The sequence below is a fragment of the Aspergillus niger genome, assembly GCF_000002855.4.
Source record: "Aspergillus niger supercontig An15".
Taxonomy (NCBI): domain Eukaryota; kingdom Fungi; phylum Ascomycota; class Eurotiomycetes; order Eurotiales; family Aspergillaceae; genus Aspergillus; species Aspergillus niger.
In genome coordinates this window covers 518,607-539,086 of record NT_166530.1, presented here as the reverse complement: position 1 = coordinate 539,086, position 20,480 = coordinate 518,607, and the positions used below count along the sequence as shown (strand labels likewise).

At 54.4% G+C, this 20,480-nt stretch overlaps 8 protein-coding genes across 8 annotated transcripts; 5 read left to right on the top strand and 3 right to left on the bottom strand.

Annotated features, from left to right (window-relative positions):
- Positions 1-187: 187 nt before the first annotated feature.
- On the bottom strand, positions 188-2,870 carry An15g01990 (uncharacterized protein; the record flags this gene model as incomplete). The annotated part of the gene is made up of 5 exons (XM_059744511.1): positions 188-363; positions 457-1,037; positions 1,107-2,444; positions 2,491-2,622; positions 2,683-2,870. 5 exons carry the CDS (start codon positions 2,868-2,870, stop codon positions 188-190), a joined length of 2,415 nt encoding a protein of 804 aa, XP_059602453.1.
- A 1,126-nt stretch (positions 2,871-3,996) lies between these two features.
- On the top strand, positions 3,997-5,396 carry An15g01980 (uncharacterized protein; the record flags this gene model as incomplete). Its single annotated transcript, XM_001396700.3, has 3 exons — positions 3,997-4,771; positions 4,855-4,997; positions 5,064-5,396. The coding sequence occupies 3 exons, from the start codon at positions 3,997-3,999 to the stop codon at positions 5,394-5,396; spliced, it is 1,251 nt and encodes a 416-aa protein (XP_001396737.1).
- Positions 5,397-5,667: 271 nt separating this feature from the next.
- Positions 5,668-6,811, bottom strand: An15g01970 (uncharacterized protein; the record flags this gene model as incomplete). The annotated part of the gene is made up of 2 exons (XM_001396699.3): positions 5,668-5,828; positions 5,890-6,811. The coding sequence occupies 2 exons, from the start codon at positions 6,809-6,811 to the stop codon at positions 5,668-5,670; spliced, it is 1,083 nt and encodes a 360-aa protein (XP_001396736.3).
- A 708-nt stretch (positions 6,812-7,519) lies between these two features.
- An15g01960 (uncharacterized protein) lies at positions 7,520-8,861 on the top strand (the record flags this gene model as incomplete). Its single annotated transcript, XM_001396698.1, has 2 exons — positions 7,520-8,333; positions 8,377-8,861. The coding sequence occupies 2 exons, from the start codon at positions 7,520-7,522 to the stop codon at positions 8,859-8,861; spliced, it is 1,299 nt and encodes a 432-aa protein (XP_001396735.1).
- Positions 8,862-9,605: 744 nt separating this feature from the next.
- Positions 9,606-11,652, top strand: An15g01950 (uncharacterized protein; the record flags this gene model as incomplete). The annotated part of the gene is made up of 3 exons (XM_059744509.1): positions 9,606-9,615; positions 9,693-11,160; positions 11,235-11,652. The coding sequence occupies 3 exons, from the start codon at positions 9,606-9,608 to the stop codon at positions 11,650-11,652; spliced, it is 1,896 nt and encodes a 631-aa protein (XP_059602452.1).
- Positions 11,653-12,692: 1,040 nt separating this feature from the next.
- An15g01940 (uncharacterized protein) lies at positions 12,693-14,587 on the top strand (the record flags this gene model as incomplete). The annotated part of the gene is made up of 3 exons (XM_001396696.3): positions 12,693-12,964; positions 13,040-14,306; positions 14,390-14,587. 3 exons carry the CDS (start codon positions 12,693-12,695, stop codon positions 14,585-14,587), a joined length of 1,737 nt encoding a protein of 578 aa, XP_001396733.1.
- Positions 14,588-16,338: 1,751 nt separating this feature from the next.
- On the top strand, positions 16,339-18,263 carry An15g01930 (uncharacterized protein; the record flags this gene model as incomplete). The annotated part of the gene is made up of 8 exons (XM_059744508.1): positions 16,339-16,552; positions 16,621-16,688; positions 16,742-16,927; positions 16,975-17,011; positions 17,091-17,099; positions 17,158-17,240; positions 17,318-17,458; positions 17,532-18,263. 8 exons carry the CDS (start codon positions 16,339-16,341, stop codon positions 18,261-18,263), a joined length of 1,470 nt encoding a protein of 489 aa, XP_059602451.1.
- Positions 18,264-18,378: 115 nt separating this feature from the next.
- On the bottom strand, positions 18,379-19,875 carry An15g01920 (uncharacterized protein; the record flags this gene model as incomplete). Its single annotated transcript, XM_001396694.3, has 3 exons — positions 18,379-18,582; positions 18,631-19,767; positions 19,819-19,875. 3 exons carry the CDS (start codon positions 19,873-19,875, stop codon positions 18,379-18,381), a joined length of 1,398 nt encoding a protein of 465 aa, XP_001396731.1.
- Positions 19,876-20,480: the final 605 nt, after the last annotated feature.

The following is a 20,480-nucleotide window of genomic DNA, read 5'->3' as shown; positions in this document are numbered from 1 at the left end:
AACGAGGATCGGAATCACAGGGGAAAAAAAACTTAATTCATTTTATGCCAATCACAATGTCATTGTTGTCCGTTATGTCATATCTATGCCTACATACTAGTCTAGTAGTAAGTAGTGACTGGTTCTATCCATCGTTTGTATCGTGTATGTATGCAAGCCATAAGTACAGATCTCGGAAGAATCTTTTTCACTCCAACAACGCCGCCCGCAGCACTTCCTCGATCTCCCGTAATGCCTCCGGGGTTGAGGTGACACTCGCCATCAGGTACAGCACATTGCCCAGCACGCGTGAATGCACCGCAAAATGCTCTCCACCCGCTGCCAGCCGTTGCTGCAGTCCTTGGGCCGCCGTCGATGTGTATCCTGCCGAGGCACCCCCCTCCGGTTAGCGGCTATTCTCGGCCAATAAACAAACGAAAATGTTAAAGGTTAATCAGTGATGGGATCCAAACTCACCTCCGCCCTGAGTATCCTTCAGGGCAATACTCAAAACCGTCCCCAGGGCAAACAACCCCTCCACTGCCGGCGCATGGGACAGCTGCCCTACCAACCCATGCGACCAGACGCTCCAGACCTCCGGTCGCGCCCGGGGCACCGAGGGGAGCCCCGTCGGCTGCCAATCCCGCCGGTACTTCTCCCACGCCCCACTGCGTTCCAGCTGCTTCATCGTGCGCAGTGAGTCCACCGCGACTTGGCACCCAACCGCGTGCGCCGTGTAGCTGTGCCCGTGCAGCAGCGCGTCGCTCTTCTGCGGACTCGAAAACGCCGCAAACACCTCGTTGCTCGCCAGGGTCGTGCACAGTGGCACCAGCCCGCCCGTCAGCAGTTTGGCGTTGACCGCGATGTCGGCCTCCACTCCAAGGAACGAGGCCGACGATCGCTGTCCCAGCCGGTACAGCCCGGTGAACACCTCGTCGAAGATGATTGGGAGTCCCGACCACGACGATCCTCCCGCCGCGCCTGCAGTGGCGCCAGGGGCAAAGAGCTCCGGGTGACCGCGCACCACCTCAGCCAGGCACCGCTGGAAGAGGGGGTCACTAAATGATTGGTCAGTATGCGGCGTGTACACTACCTATCTTGTTTGCAACTGTTAGGAGAAAACTCACCAGAACAGCATGCCTCCCGCTCCCAAGATCACCGGCTCCATGATCAGCGAGCCAAATTTCATGCCCCGCTGCTGCACCAGCTCTGCAATCGTCCCCCGGATGTACTCTTGGTAGCGCTGTCCGACCTCCGAGGCGACCCGCGTCTCCAGATCGAACACTGCATCCAACGACGAGTACTCCAGGTCGGCACCCAAGGCCGACCGCTGACTCTCGGGGATCTGAACCTTCCACACTCCCTGTGACATCTGCACCTGGGGGTAATCGAACCAGTAGCCCCGACCCCGGTACCACTCCACCTTCTTGTTGTATGTAGAAGGCTCCGAGCAGTCCATCACCCCGATCGTATCACCGTGGTAGCTGCCCTTGAGGCCCAGGATACTAATCTGCTCCTGGCTGGCATCCCAGCCGTACCGGTCACATGCCGCCCGAAGACCCATCTTAATAGCCACCTCCATGCCCGTGCTGCCATTGTCACTGTAGAAGACCTTTTGCAGACGCGGGTTTCCGACCGTCTGCAGCAGCGTCTCCGCCAGAGTCAACGCAGGCTCGTGGATATTCCCGGGGAACATGACATGACCGTAGCGACCTGCAGCGTACGCCGCAGACAGGGCCAGATCGGGGTTTCCGTGCCCCAGTCCTTGTGTCCACCACGAGGCGGAGCCATCGAACGTCGCGCGCAATCCACCCTGCTGTGAAGGCTCCGCGGGCTTGTAAGTCTGGAAGAAGTCGTCGTACGCAGAATCAATCACCGTAATATCCTTGGGCGCCATCCCGTGGTGCTGCGTGAACGGATACCAAATGGTCTCGTGAGCCCGGCCGGACATGGCCTCCAGGCGCTCAATTCTGGCCTCATTCTTCGCTGTCATATCCTCCAACAACCCAGCTACATCAGTGCCCCGCGCCACGCGCTCGTAGTACCTAGCCATGGCCTCCTCATCGCGGGCCAAGGCATCTGCATCCCGCGACGGCGGTCGCGCCGGGGGCTGCGGCAGCGGCACCAGGGGGATGCTCTTCTTCTGGAAATAGGTGCGCAGATACTCGTGATTCTGGTAATAATCATCCTGAAACAGCAACACAGAATTCACATCATACCCGCGCAGTAACAACGACTCATACGCTGAGATGGAGGATGAGATGCCGCCGAGGCGGGAGTCCGCAATCAGAACAATCGGCAGCCGTAAAGGCCGATACAAATCAGCCTGTGAATTGCCATTGGGGCCCGGCGAGTGCACGCCGCCTGCTGTTTCAACGAGGGCAAAATCGATGCCCTTTGCTGCCCAGTCGGACAGGGTCTGGTGGATAGAACCGATGATATCATCATCCCGCGGAATCTGTCTGCTGTCAGCTCACTCATCCATTTTGCTCGGCTGTTGGCGCATTGCACCACGACAGAGTCGGAGGGATTGAGAATCGCACCGTCAGCTGCTTCTGCTTCGCCGCAATGTGTGGGCTGACGGGCTCGTCGAATTGGTACAGACACTTGGTCAGCGTGCCCGGGGCGTAGCGTCGGATGTGTCTGGGCTAGTAGTGAGCGGGGTTGAAACATTACCAATTGTTGGAGGCCTGATTATCTTACCGGTCATCTGCATCGTCCAAAGGACCAGTTGATACAGGTTTCAGGAAAGCAGCCGGGGATTGGGAGTTGAGGCGTTGGATGGCATTGCAGAGAACGGTGGATACAATGGTCTTGCCGACGTCGGTGTTGGCACCGTAGACCTGGTGGGCGCGCAGGGAACGCCAAAGGGCGGCACCGACGGGGGGCATGGCTGGAGGCAGCCAGGGAGGAAGTTGGAAGAATTAAGAATAGAAAGAATAGAAAATATATATAAAGCGGCAAGGGGAAAGGAGGAGTTCAAGGAATTGGTACTTTTATTTTGTACCAAGTATATGGCTATCAAGAAAGTCACTTTCACTCTTTAGGTTTTCCCAAGATAAGGGTGGATGATTGATGACAGCGGGATATGCAGCCTGCAAGGCGGAAAAATAGCCGAGGCAATCAATGAGGCACTCAGGCAGCCTGCCACTCAATCAGGCATCCAGCCGACATTTAGAATAATCAGCATAATAATAATACAGGGCAGTACTTTAGTTAGTTAGTTTCCCTCCCCACCGGTTGAATCCTTGATCTTCCCCCAACAGTCAACCCACAACATCCGCCGAACGGGTTCAATTTCTGTTATGTTATTGCTACTATCTAATGCTGCCTTCCGTCCCGAGGTATCCATCCATTTCCCACCTTTTTTTTTTTTTTCCTGGTCTGCTCCGAAAAGCCCCATAACGCTAGAGAGCCACCAGAAAACCAATCGAAACAAAAACTGCCGCTCAGGCAACCAACGATGAAGATGAAATGAACCAACCCATCAATTGTTGTTTCGGAGATTACCTAGATGGCTGGCTAATACCAATCCCAGTTGGTAAACTACGTACTAAGCTACTACTAATCCAATTGACTCCGTCAGGCACACGCCCTGCTGGATCCACCCGGGAATCAGTTGGCAGTTGGTGTGAAAATCCCCTCCCCTCTGTCTCTCCCTCTCTCCACGCCTTTCCGGTGTGATGGGAAACTAACTGATTATGAGTCTAGTTCATTTAGTTCAGTTTGCTAAGGGAACATGGCGGAGATCTGGCCCGATTTCACATTCGCCTTTTTATCTACTATCTGTATATCTAGTTATCTAGTGTCTTGATTTCCCCCGGAGATTAATAGTTGATACTACTACTATGTTTGGGATTCAATTTCATTCTCGTCTCGATTTATCTACTCTTTCGCTTCATTAATTCCTCTTCCTTTCACTCTTTCTCTTCTTCTTCAAAGAAGCATTGATCAATTGCCCTCACTAGCAACCTCTCTCCTCCCTCACATACACATACACATACACACACATACCCAATGGATTCCTCTAAATCCCCTCCCTCCCTCCGCACCTCCCTCCGCGCTGCCCTCCACCGGCGCAAATCCAAGCAATCCCTCCGCCGCCTAACCCTCATCCCCGAAACCTCCACCGACTTCTCCTCCAACGACTTCCTCTCCCTCAGCACCTCCCCTCTCTTCCGCGCCCGCTACACCTCCCACCTTGCCCAAGCACCCCCCTTCTATCCCTTCGCCAGCGGCGGCTCCCGCCTACTAACAGGAAACTCTCCCTACGCCGAAGCCCTAGAGTCCTTCATCGCAGACTTCCACAACGCCCCCAGCGGACTGCTCTTCAACTCGGGCTTCGACGCAAACGTAGGCGTGCTCTCATGCATCCCTCAACCGGGGGATATCATCATACATGATGAGTACATCCATGCTAGTGCGCACGAGGGAATGCGGTTATCCCGCGCGGGCAAGAAGATTCCCTTTGCGCATAGCTGTCCCCGAAGTCTGGAAGATGTGTTAAGGAGAGAGGTGGAGGGTGATGAGATGGTGAGGAACGGGAAGAAGAATGTGTTTTTGGTGATTGAGAGCATTTATAGTATGGATGGGGATATTGCGCCGATCCGGGAGTTCGTGGAGGTGGTCGAGAGGGTGGTGACGGCTGGCAATGCGTATTTTGTGGTCGATGAAGCGCATGCAACGGGGGCATTTGGGCCGAGGGGAGCGGGCGTGGTGCAGGAGTTGGGGGTCGAGGAGAAGATGTTCATCCGTGTGCATACGTTTGGGAAGGCGTTGGCTAGTCATGGTGGTGAGTCACCTTCTTTTCTTTTCTTTCTTCTCTTTCATTTAAAGATCCAGTGGGTTTGGTTACTGACTGACCTTGATTTATAGCAATCGTGCTCTGCTGTCCCGACACAAGAGAGTACCTCATCAACTATGCCCGCAGTCTCATCTACACCACGGCTTTAGGGTTCCCGTTCCTGGCGTCGATTCGCACGGCGTATGAGCTGCTGTCCGAGGGGGAGACGGAAGTGGTATGTTACTTTCTGGTAGTAGAGATCCCATTGATTTGCAGTGTATAGCTAACTTGTACCCACCAGCCGCAACGAAACCTGCAACACCTCATCCAGTACCTGGGTAACCGTCTGGATGGCCTTGGATCCTGGGATCCCGCCATCTTCGAAGTGGACCATTTCCCGCGCTCGCCTATCTTCTCGCTGCGCAGTCCCGTGCCGCGCCAGCTGGCGGCCGCGTGTCAGCAAAGGGGGTTCATGGTGCATCCGATCATGTCGCCTACGGTGCCCAAGGGGAAAGAGCGGGTAAGAGTGTGTCTGCATGCGGGGAATACGGTCGAGGAAATTGATGGGCTGGTGGAGACTATTCTCGAGTGGTTGAATGGGCGGGAGAGTGAGAAGCGGGTGGCGAGGCTTTAGTTGCGTTACCTTGACTATATGGGCAAAAGTAGCTTAGGCTGTACATATTATTAGCTGCATTTGAAAATTTCTGTTCATATCATATCAAGCCATGCTGTAAACCCAGTCCTCTAACTCCATATCCATAGCCATATTCCTTGTTCCTCCCTCCCAGTGTAAACTCCGGTAAGCCATGAGAAGCGTAGAGTTCCGTTGGATATCAATTCCAGTAATAAAGAAAATAACAACTCCCGGTATGCATTCCTCCTTCCTCGTTCCTCCAGCTTCTCATCTAAAGAATCCAGTAGTTGCGGCAGGTCGGGCACGTCGGCTCCAGGGTGTCAAAGGTGTCGAGCCACTGCTCCAAGCATGCCCGGTGGTAGTTGGTCCCGCAGGATCCCCGGCACCAGACCAGAAGGCCGTGATCGTAGTCCGGGCCGGCAAGTTCTTCGTCTACATTCACAGTACGTTAGCACCGTTCAAGTATAGAGTTAGTGAAGTCAAAGGAGCTTACCGTCCAGTTCCTCCCATTCGTCATCCTCATCGTCGTCCGTTCGCCCATCGTCGGACATGTCGCAGCGCATACTCTCATCCAGATACGGGAGAAGACATATTCCGCAGTCGCCATCCACAGGGCGAGGCTTGACGCGATGATGCTTTGGGGCGGTAGGTGAGTCGCAGTACATAGATATAGTGTTTGGTCCAGACGGAAGTGGTCTCGGACTTCCTTGATGGGCGGGGTGAGTATGGCCCGAAGCGATCAAGGTGCTGCTGACGAGTTGGACAGCCGGGGTGTGGGGACGGTGATGGAATGCAGAATTGGCGTGCGGAGAAGGGGAAGCACTGCTGGAAGCTGAGGCTGACATCGAGGTGGTAGCAGCAACAGGGTCGCCCGCGGGACGGATGATCTCGACTCGGGGTCTTGGGCTCTGCACGTGGTGATGATGGTTTGCACCCATCCCGACCATGCCATGCTGGATGGTGATTCTGCTCGATGAGCCGGGCCCATGGGTGGTTGTCAGGTTGGTGACCGCAATCCCACTACCCGTAGCCATGATGGTGGGGTTGGGGGGCATGTGAAAGTAGCTGTTTGACATGACTGCGATGGGAGCGCCGGATCGCTGCTCAGCTAGATACCGCTGCAGTTTCGCTTCCCACTGGGCGACCAGGGTCAAGAATTGGTATCGGTGCTGGTTGGGGCAGAGAAGGAGGCTGGCGATGTCGACAAGAAGCGGATCGACAGCGGATATGGAAGAGGTAGCTGCAAATACGCGGGAGCCTCGTTCAATCAGGGAGTGAGCTTCCTGACGCTTCTGATAGCTGATCAGATTGTTGCAGCGACGGTTGTAAGAGTGCGAGAGACCGAGACAGTGGTGATCAGCTGCAGGATTAATTTTCAAAATGTCAGCCAACTGATAACGAGAGGAGGACGCCATGATGACGGCGGGGTGATTAGTCGTTCGCGGGGCTGCTTAGTCGGCGAGGCAGAAGAGGAGATGGGGATGAGGGGGAGAGAATGAAGGCGCAGACGAGGTTCACGAGTAGCACCGAGACCGGCGAGAGCAGTGAATGGCAGTGAATGCAAAGGGACGTGAAGAAAGCGCCACGACAGCAGAGGGGCACCCATGTGGCATGGTCATCATTTCTCGTACCTGATCGCTAACTATGCGAAGCTAAGCTTCAAGGCCCGATGGAAATGCAGGGCGAGCAGCACCAAGCCCCCAAGTTCGGGATGGAATCCGGTAAGAGGGTACCAAGGGGTTGAAGAATGACGATGATGAGAAGGAAGGCGGAGATGGAAAGAAGGAAGATGGGTTGTCAGGATGGATGGACTCATGCTTATGCCATGATGGCTTCAGCGCAATAAAAAGCGGAAGACTCCGAGACTCACTCGGCGCGTGATCGAGGGGTTTGGCTGGAGGGATGCAATCCCGCTTAGTTGGTTGGATGGCTGGCTGGTTGGATTGATAACACTTTCTCGTCTGGTTGCCAGCGATGAATGGAATGAATGCTTTTATTATCTTGCTTATCCTGCCTTTCTCCCCCTCCTTGTTTCTCCTCTTTCTTTCCCCGCACGTGGTCCATCACATTGTCAACCTTCATCTGCCATCACCACCACTCATCTTCCACCTCCCACCTCCCCCATGGATACCTCCCGGGACCTCCCAGATATTCTTATCGTGGGCGCTGGCATCTTTGGTGTCAGCACAGCCTACCATCTTGCCCAGCAGCTCGAGCGACCGTCACAGATCGTCCTGTTGGATCGCGCCGCCCCACCATCCACCCCCGCGGCATCTACCGATATCAACAAGATCATTCGTGCAGATTATACCAACCCTCTCTACGTCGCTCTGGGTTTCGAGGCCATCGAAGCGTGGAAGTCGCTGCCGTTCTTCCAAGATGCACAAGTCTATCACCCTTCGGGGTGGATTGCTATGGAAGAGAAAGATAGCGATGTCCCCGCATTGATAAGGAAGAACTTCCGCGATTATGGTCGCGGCGACGTCTTCGAGGAATGGACCGAAGAGAAGGTCCGTCACGCATGGGGCGGACTGCTCGAGAAAACAGACTGCTCCCCGTTCGGCTCATACTACTATAATTCATCCGCCGGCTGGGCGGACGCAGGAAAGGCGTTGCAGCTGATGGCACAAGAAGCGATCAAGCTGGGAGTCCGATATGAGGTTGGGGAAGCACGCAGAATTGTTCGTGACGAACAGGGAGTCAGTGGTGTTAAAACAGCAGACGGCACCATCTACCATGCTCGAAAGGTCTTGTTGGCCACAGGTGCATGGACAAGTCAGCTCATGTCCTCGGTGGAGGATGACTTGGACCTGCCGGAACCAGACCGAGTAGAGCAACAGGTATCAGCGGCGGGAGTAACAGTCTCGCATTTCCAACTCTCGTCGGAGGAGAAATCCAGCTATTCGCAACTGCCGGTGTTTGTCTACGGGGGACAAGGTGGGTTATATCCTGGCCTGGCGTGGACATGCTGACGACTCAGGCGAGGTCATTCCTCCCACTGCGGAGGGGATCCTCAAATTCACGACCGCCGCTTCGTTCAAGAACACCATCCGCACTGCGTCCGGACACGAGATCTCAGTGCCACTAGCAGACCAGGTTCATGTTCCTGAGGCACTGCAAGAAGATCATCTGCACGCCATTCGACCGCGTCTGCCACAGTTCCTCGAGGACCATCCCCGCCCCGACTACTGGCGCATATGCTGGGATGCAATTTCGCCCAGCCAGCATCCGCTCATCACCCGCCATCCAGACGACCGACTGTCTAATCTTTATTTCGCAGTAGGAGGTTCATTCCACTGCTACAAGTTCCTTCCGACCATTGGCAAATACGTGGCCAACGCGTTGAACGGGGTGTCGAACGGACGCGAGAAGGACGATGCCTGGACGTGGAAGGAGCATCATCCGGATGAAAGAGGAGTGCATGCGCGATTGATCCCGGAGAGAGAAATTCGAGATGTTGTCTAGAACCTACGTAGATGCAGCCTGGTTGTTTGCTCGAGGTCAAGACCATCAGCAGCTCAGGCATGCGCAACCGGACAAACTTTAGTCGGGGGCAAACCACTCTTCACCGAGAAGAGTATATATCACACTGCGGCATTCTCCCTTGCATACATCACACCGACTCAAAAAAGGGAGCCCCTGGATGATCTGTCATCACTCTTCCCTCCGATCTACGCCCCACCAAGCCACAGAATAGTGCACAATACCATGGTAGACAGCTAGATAGCTAGAAACCTGGTAACCGCAGCACACGTGTTGCATAGATAAATAACCGATCCGTTGGGGCAAAACACTGGGTCATCGCCAGAGCGGGTGGGAACCGCAACGTTGAACCTCCTAGAATTATGGATCCTGAAGAAGCTCCGCGACCCACTCCGTTCCAAACATTCCTCTCTTTCCCTCCCCAAAAAAGCAATTTGAGGGCCAGCTAATTGACCCGAGGTTGAGAACCAGAAGGAGGAGAAACTGACCGCACCCCCGCCGCATTAGCCCTTGGGACACCGGTGATTTGCTCCCCGGCGCCTCCCTGCATGATGTCCGGATGCGGAGAGACATACATAGTAGCTTGGACCGAGGATGTGGTCGGCAATGAAATCTATCTACCATCTCCCTCCCCTCATGCCCTGACAAACTAAATTACCTCCATTTTGACATTCAGTTCCTCCCTTCACTGCATTTTCAGCGACACACTTGGTAACCGGCCTGACCATGGCGTTAGGTGATCACCCCCCAACCCCTTGGACTTGTATACTATGTAGGTCGTGTAGCACAGCGCTAACATCCATCCCCGCGCAGCAACATCAACAGCGGCCGCAGCCATCGCTCTAGCCGCCTACCTAGATGCCAAATTTCACCTCACCAACGATGCGCGCAGCATGCTAGCCATACGGCGCTCCCTCCGCAACACAGAGAAAGCCACCGCACAAGGGCAGCTAAGCATGTGGCCCATCTTCGCAGCCACAGCATCGCAGTACCCCGACATGGTCTGTATCTGGACGCGCGAGCAGTCCTACACGTACCGGGAAGCCCTAGCCACGGCAGCCCGGTACGGCCACTTCTACCGGTCGAAGGGAGTGCAAAAGGGCGACCTAGTGGCGTTCTACCTGCAGAACCGGGCGGAATTCATCTTCGCCTGGTTAGGGCTCTGGAGCATCGGCTGCGCCCCCGCAGCCATCAATTACAACCTGACTGGCGATGCGCTGGTGCATTGCCTGTCCATCAGCGGCGCCAAGTTGTTGCTAGTTGATCCGGAGCCCGATTGTATGGCTCGCATCGAGGAGCGACGATCGACGATCGAGAATGAGCTGGGCATGCAGCTCGTCACTGTTGACGACGCCTTCAGTAACCATTTGCTTTCGTTTCCGACCTCCGTGCCAAACGATGGCCAACTGGCCACCCACGTCCCCGGCGCTTTTCCCGCCATCCTCCTCTACACGTCCGGCACAACGGGCCTGCCGAAAGGCTGCGCCTTCACCACCTCCCGGATGTATTCCACCCAGGCCGTCCGTAACAGCAACATGACGAACGTGTCCGGCCCCGGCGGGGATAGGTGGTACAGCGCGATGCCGCTGTACCACGGGACCTCGGCGATCGCGATGATCACCAACATAGTCGGCGGACGCAGCATCGCCATTGCGCCGCGATTCAGTGTGCGCAACTTCTGGCCCGACATTCGGGCCTCACAAGCCACGGTCTTCGTGTACGTTGGCGAAGTAGTCCGGTATCTACTGGCCGCGCCACCATCCCCGCAAGATCGGGACCACGGGGTGCGCATGATGTACGGGAATGGACTGCGGCCGGACGTGTGGGAGCGGTTTCGGGACCGGTTCGGGGTGGCCGAGGTCGGGGAGTTTTTCAACAGCACAGAGGGAATCTTCGGGCTGTTTAATCTCAACCGCGGGCCGTACACGGCAGGAGCTGTCGGACATCATGGGTTGTTACTGCGGACGAGTCTGAGGAATACGTATGTGCCGGTTGTGGTGGATGCGGAGACGGGGGATGCAGTGCGCGATGAGAAGACCGGGCTGGCCAGGCGGGCGGAGTATGATGAGGGCGGGGAGATCTTGGTCAAGGTGCCGGATGAGACGGCGTTTCAGGGCTATTGGCGTAATGAGGCAGCGACGAAGAAGAAGTTCATGAGGGATGTTTTGGTCAAGGGGGATTTGTGGTATCGGTCTGGAGATGCGTTGAGGAGGGATAGGGATGGACGGTGGTATTTTCTGGATCGCTTGGGGGATACGTTTCGGTGGAAGAGTGAGAATGTGTATGTTTTCCTTCCCATCTTACCCCTTGCATTGTGCTTATTTGTCATTGGGGTGTTGACTAATTGCTTTGCAGGTCTACAGCAGAAGTGGCCCAAGTGCTGGGCCAATATCCTGGCATCCAGGAAGCCAATGTGTATGGAGTGAAAGTGCCTCATCATGAAGGCCGTGCAGGATGTGCGGCCTTATTGCTCAGTCCCGAGGCGCGCAGCGGGTTCGACGGGCAGGAACTGGCCCGGTTCGCGCGTGCACAGCTGCCGCGGTATGCGGTGCCGGTGTTCTTGCGCGTCGTGGAACAGTCATGGCATATTCATAATCATAAGCAGAACAAGGGGCCGCTGCGCCAGGAGGGCGTGGAGCCCGGCAAGTTGGGATCGAAGGTGGTGCAGGGCCACCGCGACCGGCTGTTTTGGTTGCCTCCGGGCGCGGAGGGTTACATAGAGTTTGGTGAGAAAGATTGGCAACGTCTCGCCGCGGGTGAGGCGAAGTTGTAAATAACAGGCAGAAGCGTATATATATATGACGATTCATGACCATGCTGATGTATTAGGACCTTTGGGGGGAGGTCTTATTCATGTTTTAGTATTACTAACTAGTCGCGATCGGAGAACTGACTCGTGCGGAAGACTGGTCAGATAGCAACCCTAAGTCAACCAACAGATGATTCCAAAGATCCAATGTACCAGCAAGCAGTACAAGCAGAGTATCTACTTGGTACAGCAGTAGACAGCGATCGCACCACGGGATGCCCAAAGCATGATCCCTTGCTGATCCGCACATCCTGTCCTGATTTGTCCGGAGGGAACGTCCGCCGACCCATCCGTCAAGTCACCGCTGGACCACCGCCCGCTTCAAATCTAGACTATCACCGACTAGGTAGTTCAATTGTCTGTCAGCATCAGGACTATTCCTTTCTCCTGACCGCTAGCGACCGCGACACGAGGCCGGCTAGAACATTTGCACGGGATGATCGGATGCACGAGGAGAGGGGCAAACAGAGGATCAGACACGAGAGAAAACCACGCATGCGCTGGGGAGGAGCTTAAGCTGCAGGTCGGATGGATCCTGAATCAGGATGGCTTGATTTGAGTATGCAAACTAACTACTAGTCGACTAATTCTCTAGTGGCAAGGACTGACGAAACACCACGCGATAGTCAAGCCCAAAGCCTTTTCTGCCTGGTGGATGCTGATGGCTTCATCCTTGAGACAGACAGATTGACCAGACCCTCTTGGAGTATCCGCTAAGTCTTTAGTGTGTGTCTCTTCTCTGCCTGTCTGATTGTCGCCTCCACCCCAATGCTCCACTCGCATGGCATCTGAAAACAACTTCCACCATGGAACATTCTCCGCAACTGCTGATGCTCACTGCTGCTGCTCGGTAATTTCCCCTGGATTAGCGCGTCGGTCATTCTTCTTCGGTTCTTCCTGCCACGCGATGGCTGCCACTCTAGCACAGGGCACGGCTCCTTTTATAAACCGCTGGCATTCCTGTCATCCTCATCCCGGACTTCCTCCATCTGCACCTATCCGTCATGTTCTCGGGCCTACTTCTCCTAACCAGCCTCGTGGCCCTGCTGTCGGCCGTAGGGAATGCAGCCGTGACCATTCAACCCTCCAACACCACCTGCCGCTGCTTCCCGGGGGAGGAATGCTGGCCCTCACCAGCCGAATGGACTCAATTCAATGAATCCATCGACGGCCGACTAATCCAGACTATCCCTCTCGGCAAGCCCTGCCACAATCCCACCTACAAACCAGGGGTGTGCAACTACCTTCGCGAACAATGGACGGAGCCCGAAATCCAGTAAGCTTTTTTCTAGTCAGGCTGACTCGCAGCCTCGTCCTAGCAAAAGCAAACACTTCCACTAACCGAGTCAAGCTATGAATCGTCCTCCTCCATCATGGCCCCCTGGTTCGCCAACGGCTCGTGCGATCCTTTCCACCCCATCGCCAAGCCCTGCACCCTGGGTAACTACATTGTATATGCCGTGAACGTCAGCCAGCCCAGCCACATCTCGCGCGCTCTGGCCTTTGCAACCGCCCATAACCTCCGCGTCGTTGTCCGCAACACCGGCCACGATTACAACGGCAAGTCCACCGGTGCCGGTGCCCTCGGCATCTGGACCCATCATCTCAAGGACATCGACATCGTCGACCACCACGACGCCCATTACTCCGGCAAGGCCATCCGTCTGGGCGCCGGTGTCCAGGGCTTCGAAGCCTGGGAGGCGGCCGATGCCCACGGCTACCAGGTCGTCAGCGGCGAGTGTCCGACCGTCGGCATCGCGGGCGGCTACTCCCAAGGCGGCGGCCACTCGGCCCTGTCCTCGCGCTACGGCCTCGCCGCGGACCAGGTCCTGGAATGGGAGGTCATTGACGGCACGGGACGCTTCATCACCGCCACCCGCGACAACGAATACAAGGACCTGTATTGGGCCTTGAGCGGCGGCGGCGGCGGCACTTACGGGGTTGTCTGGTCCATGACCTCCAAACTACATACCAGCACGCCTACCTCAGGACTAAACCTCACTTTCACCAACGCCAACATCTCCCAGGATACGTTCTACTCGGCTGTAGGCCTCTACCACTCCCTCCTCCCGACCATCGTCGACGCCGGCGCCATGAGCATCTGGTACTTCACCAACACGACCTTCTACATCGCTCCGCTGACTGGACCGAATATCCCCGTCCAGGAGCTCATCTCGCTACTCAAACCCTTCCGCGAGGGCCTAGAGAAAATGGGTATCAGATACACCCTGTACGCGGAGCAATTCCCCACCTACCTCAGCGAATTCAACGGCATGATGCCTGAAATCCCCGTCGGAGAAGCGCAATACGGCGGATGGCTGATCCCGCGATCGGTGGTGCGCGAGAACAACACCGCCTTGACGGCCGCCTATCGCCAGATCACGGAAGACGGTGCCACATTTATCGGGGTGGGACTGAATGTGTCGAAGGCGTTAGTCGGGGATGTGGATAATGCGGTGCTGCCTGCTTGGCGGGACACGTTGATTGATACGACGCTCACGACGCCGTGGCAGTGGGATGCCCGGCAGAACATGCTAGTGCAGCAGTATAAAATGACATATGAGTATTTGCCGTTGTTGGAACGGTTGGCGCCGGATTCGGGGGCTTATATGAATGAGGTATCCCTCCTTCCTTTCTACTACAAAATCGATTGTTCGGGGTATGAAGGATAATGATTGACTAACAATGAATGATGGTGTAGGGCGACTTCCGCCAACCCAACTTCCAAAAAGCATTCTACGGAGTGAACTATCCCCGACTACGACAGATCAAGAAGAAATATGACCCGCTGGATGTATTTTATGGCCAGACGGCGGTGGGTTCGGATGAGTGGACGATGTATCCTGATGGGAGGTTATGTCGGGTTTCGTCTTCTGCTGATGCGGAAGGTTATTCGTAAATACATTTGATTTTTTTTATTTGTTTACTTCTTTAATTTGTTGGGCAATTTCATAAGTACATAGTTAGATTTCTATACACCTTGTCATGAGTGGCTGGGTAACTTGCCCGTGCACACATACCCACTGCTCGGGGACCTAATCTTATTTTTATTTCAATTACTTCTAATAAAATAGTATTTAAATGGTGGCTACCAGGTTTGCGGACTTGATCGGGTTCGGGCTGTCGGGTATTTTACTTTTCATGCCATGAATGTGGTCCGTACTCTCTGCTGGACCTGCTGTGGTGGGATGTGCATGCACGGATGGGGAGGATTAATGGTGGTGATGCTGCGGGAATAATTAATAGTGCTATAATAGTGTGGGTTATAGCTGGGCTATCCTGGTTCTGGTTGAATTAGTCAAGGATTTAGTTACTGTGCGCCTCACTCGGTGCAGAAGGATTAGCAGAAGAAAAGAAAGGTATGTTCAATACTTGGCCGGAATAAAAAAGAATAAATATTGCTGGATCGGATCATCCTTAATAAACCTAGATCAGCTTCTTTTATGTTGATGATGATGGTGATGATGCTGTGTACAAAGTACGAAGACGAAGACCAAGTCGGTTACATCCACATCCACATGAACAGAACGTGAACATGAACATGAACATGCATGCATGCTCAGGTCCCCGACACATACACGCACACACACATAACCGCCAAAGGCAAATAGATAGCAGACACCTCCTCACCCGTGGTTCCTCCGTGGTTGGATGATGATCGACACTCCCTAACTAAAATCAATGTCCACTAGACAAGGGCCTTTCCCCCCTGCTAGTCTACTACTTGAAAGTTCCTCCCCCGGGCTACACCGACTAATTCCTAACCACGCACAGTAGAGAAACCCCGAACATCTTCTCAATAGTTACTCAAAAGCTCACACTGAATTCTTTTCCGGCGAGTTTGATTCGTGCCTTTATCCCCGATGCGATCGGGATATGAAATCACCAGAGATCCGGTACCGTGGATGATAGCTCTTGAAGGTTTTAAACCTTGTTTTGCTACGTAGTTGATTAGTGTTTTGGATGTTGTGGTGGGATTATTCGGTGAGATGGGATATGGATGAATACCCTTGTCCTTACTTTTTCTCTTCTGTTCACTTTGCTTTTGTTCTTTAGTTGTCTAGTTGATGGTGAGAGTGATCCGTGCCCTAATTAGTCTGCATAAAGTGGACCGCGCATTGACCGAGAGCTGACTTTCCCACCTATCATTATTCCCCCCTCCTCGTGCACCTCCATGCAGGCACATGCGAATCTCATCACGAGCCAGCGTCAGGCTCTAGCATTATGCAGAAAGAAAAAAAGAAATGAAAGAAATGAAAAATAGTACTAAACTCTCATTAGCCTCTCACACGAACCAGACCTCCACTCCCGGCCGGTCCTGTTCTGTTCTGGTCCGGGTGCGGCCGTAGACCGTAGATTGAGTTCAGATCAGGTCTGGGTCGACACATCATCCATCAAATTCCTAATTCCTTATTTGCATATTTCAGGAGATTGAAGGTAGGGTGACATAGCGGTAAACACTTTTCTTCTTAGCCTATCCTACCTACCCTCTTTTTCTTTTTTTTTCTTTCTGCAGGGGGGCCGCGAGAATGTACTTCTGCATTTTCGTATCATCATATATTAACAAACCCCATCGCTCAGCTCCGCCCGATTCTGAGCTGAAATCTTTGGGTGGATGATTGATTGATTGATTGACTTCAACATGCCGAAATGGGCTGGGTCTATAATCTGACCGTCCCTGATCCCCACAGTCATGTCTCCCGCGTCATTGCTATCTGTCTTGTGTTTTCCATCACGGCTTGTTTGGCGGTGTTCTTGAGACTGTATATTCGCATTCATACGAAGAGGTCGGCGTGGCTGGATGATTTTGCGGCGCTATGGAGTGCCCTGCTGGCCATGACGTATGCTGGGATTGCTGTTGCGCGTGAGATTCCATACCTTCTTCTTTCATTAATGATAATATGAAAGGTATGATGCTGATGTGGTTGGTAGAAACAAGATGGGGTCTAGGTCTAGATGCAAGGTATTTCCCTGATCAGAATGTGGTCATGTTTAGCAAGGTACATCCCCATCAAATATACATCAAGTTGGATAAATGTCTAATATGATGTAGATCCAATACGCCGGTGGCCCCGTCTACACACTTGCATTACTCGGCTTCAAAGTCTCCCTGCTGTCATCGTACCTGCGCATCGGGGGCTTCGTGCAGGCGTACCGCGTGACGATCATCGTGGCTATTGTGGCGGTGACGTGCAATCAGTTGGTGTTTACTTTCTTGTTGTGTTTCGCTTGTAATCCGGTACGTCTTCTCCTTTATTATGTGTGGGTATATGCTAATGTGTGTAGGTTGCTCGGCAATGGGATACAAGTCTCCCTGGATCATGTATAGACACGGTAGCGTCTTATTATGGTAGCCCAACCCCTTATACCTATTTTACAACGATATACTAACGATGAACCAGCTCTCGCAGGTACACCACCACCACCACCACCACCACTCTCACCAGACATATTGACTAAAGAAAACAGGAACCAGTCTCGGCTTCGACATAATCATAATCGCCCTCCCCCTTCCCGTCCTGCTAACCCTCCAATTGCGTCTACGCCAAAAGGTATTCCTCCACCTCTCCCCAATCTACCCCTCCACCACCCCCCAACACACAAACTAACACCTATAAAAAAAAAACAGATAGCTCTCGTCGGCGTCTTCGCCCTCGGCTTCTTCATAACAATAATCCAGATCATCCGAATCTTCACAATCAAGAACCTAAAAACCTACACAGACAGCCAACCCATCGTCATCTGGTCTGACGTGGAAATCAGTCTAGGCGTATGCTTCCCCCAATCCCATGTCATCCCATCTTCCCTCTTCCCCCATCATACTAATAACACTAATGGTATAGGTAATAATAACCTGCATCCCGACGTACGGCCCATTCTTCCACGCCTTCGCATCCACCTTATCCAGCAGCTACAACAACAACCGCACATACACGACAAACAATACATATAACAATCCGCATAATACCTACGCTACGCTTACGTATTTGACCTCGCCCACGACGACGACGAGTACGTCGTATCCGTTGCGGAAGACGCAGACGAGGAATACCACTGCGAGCTCGATAGTTACTAGTGGGGGGAGGAAGAAGAGTCGCGATCTAGTGGATGCGAGTTTAGATGAGGTTGCACGGGGCTTGGGGATGGATGGGTTGGGATTGGAGAGTGGGATGTTGTTTGGGACGAGTGCGAGTGAGGAGGGCCGGTCGGTGAGGAGTAGGAGTAGGAGTCGGAGTCGGGGTAGTAGGAGGGAGGAGAGGAGTTGTAGTCCTGGTGGTGGGGGGTATGGAGGGGTGTGGGATGGGAGTGGGGTGGCGCCGACGACGACGACGATTTGTAGTTTGCCGGCGGTGGCGAGGGTCAGGGAGGGGAGGTTTGCTGGGGATGGTCTTGGTGTTGATGAGGATATGTTGGAGGCCGGGTATGGAGGAGGTGGGTTTGGGGTGAGTGCGGTTGGGGGTGGGAGTTCGAGTAGTATGGTTACGGGGAGTGCTGGGGCGAGTGGGAATGCGAATGGGAATGGGAGTGGGTGGAGGATTCAGAAGATTATGGAGGTTAGGGTTGAGAGGGAGTGATACGATCCTCTCTGTTGTTGGTATTTAATTGGAGTAATATGGGTATAACGAGATATGACTTCTACATGATGCTTGCTTACTCGGGGCTAGATACAGAACAGTCAATTATATCAACTCAGTTGCCGATCAATCCCTTCAGATTGATACTCTTCGGTCGCTCAATCGGCAATCCCAAGGCCCGGTCCCAGATCAATTGCACCAGAGGTCCCAGCGCCCGACTCACGCCGAAGGTTACTGTGTAGTACAGTGGCTGCTGGAAGCCATAGTGATAGAACAGCACGCCAGAGGCGGCGTCCACGTTGGGGTGGGGGTTCTTCGTCTATGATATGTTAGTCTGATACTAAACAGGTGGTGACCAGGAACATACCTTTCCATGCTGCGTCAGCACCTCTGGCGCAATCTCCGAGTTCTTCTTCACCAGTTGGAACACAGGGTTCGCCTGCACATCTGGCCGTGTAGCTGCGAAGTCCATCAATGCCTCGAATCGCGGGTCCGGCTTGCGCAGCACGCCGTGTCCGTAGCCCGGCACCACCCGTCCCGACTTCAATGTGTCCCACAGGTACGTGCGCACCGAGTCGTCTGTCACCTGCGTGCCAATCTTCTCCTGCATCGCCAGAATCCACCGCAGCACTTCCTGTGCCGCCAGTCCGTGCAGCGGGCCGGCCAGACCCAGCAGTCCTGCGCTGTAGCTGAGGAACGGGTCGCTGAGGGCACTGCCCACCAGATGTGTCGCGTGCGCTGAGACGTTGCCACCCTCGTGGTCGCCATGCAGCGCCAGATACAGTCGCAGCAGGTCGTGGAAGTCCGCGTGCTCGGCCCCGCCCTTGCCCAGCAGTTCGGCAAAGTTGTGCGACCAGTCCTGTGTCGCGTCGAGCGCCTGCGTCCCGACCTGATCGATCTCGTTCGACCTGAACACCAATGCAGCCACACGCGGGATCTTGGCCAGCAGCGAAATGCTATCATCGAACGTGGGCTCCCAGTAGTCTGCCTTGTTCAGGCCGCGCTCGTACGCTTTGGCGAATGTCGACTCGGTGTTCAGCGCTGCAACCGCCACCGACAGCTGCGTCATGGGGTGCATGTCCTTGGGGAATAACTTGATCAGGCCGAGGATGTGGTCGGGGAGATGCGACTTCTCAGCGAGCTCGCGAGAGAATGCGCGCACCTGGCTAGTGGTGGGAACCTGGCCCGTCAAGAGCAGCCAGAACATGGCCTCGGGGAGCATTTCAGTTCCCGTGGTGCCCTTGGGGAGTTCACGCTGGCAATCTTTGATGGTCTTGCCGTGGAAACGGATACCCTCTTCGGGGTCCAGTACGGATCCCTCCCAGAGCATGGACTTCAGGCCGCGCATGCCGCCGATGATGTTGCCCACTTTGACTTCGCCGACCACATCGTCGCTGCGAGCTTTGACTTGCTTGAAGAGCTCCCGCTTCTCGGGAATGACGGATTTCAGGGCGGTTTTGAGGTCTGATTCGGTGCTGTAAAGCCGGCCGGAGCGGATCTTGGCCTGGGGTTGTCAGCAATGATAGGCAAGCCATCAAGGGGGAGGGGTATGTACCTGAGCCAGCCGGCTGGCATGACGGGTTGTTGGACGTATCGGCATGGAGAAAGACATGATGAGTGTTCGGGAAGGCTGAATGTGCAAACAAAGACGAGAGAGAGTAGGAATTATGTACACGGAGCAGAGTACAAAGCAGAGTCAGGAGAAATTCACCCGGAAGGAGAGCGAGTGGCCGTTCGGTTGGCCGCGGTGTTGAGGAGCCGAGGCAAGGCACGGCTGCATGCGGACGGTCAACACAATCAGCCATAAGCAGTCAGCGTCCAATCCACCCTCTGTCGTGCACATCCTCACCGCCGATGCGAGGCCGAGCCGGCCGTCGGACTAAATCGGTAGTGTGCAGTAGAGCGCGCGCTGCACTTTTAGTTATCATCATGGTGTAATTAGATCCATTTGGCTGCAGATCCCGTCACGCCGGGCCTCGGGGGACTCCTGTGAGGGGTCGATCGATCGTACAATGCGGTGAGGCGACATCGGGGATGAGGAAGATCCAACCGCAAGAGCAGAGAAGTGCTTTGGTACCATGCATTCCCTTCACAAGTCCATGGACGATGGATGTTCGGAACAGCAGAGGGAAGAAAGGGAAGCTGATCCTCCCATTTGGCAGTGGATGCTTGACTCCATTTTTGGTCCGGCGAGGTGGAGCCCCCGTGCGGGGTAAG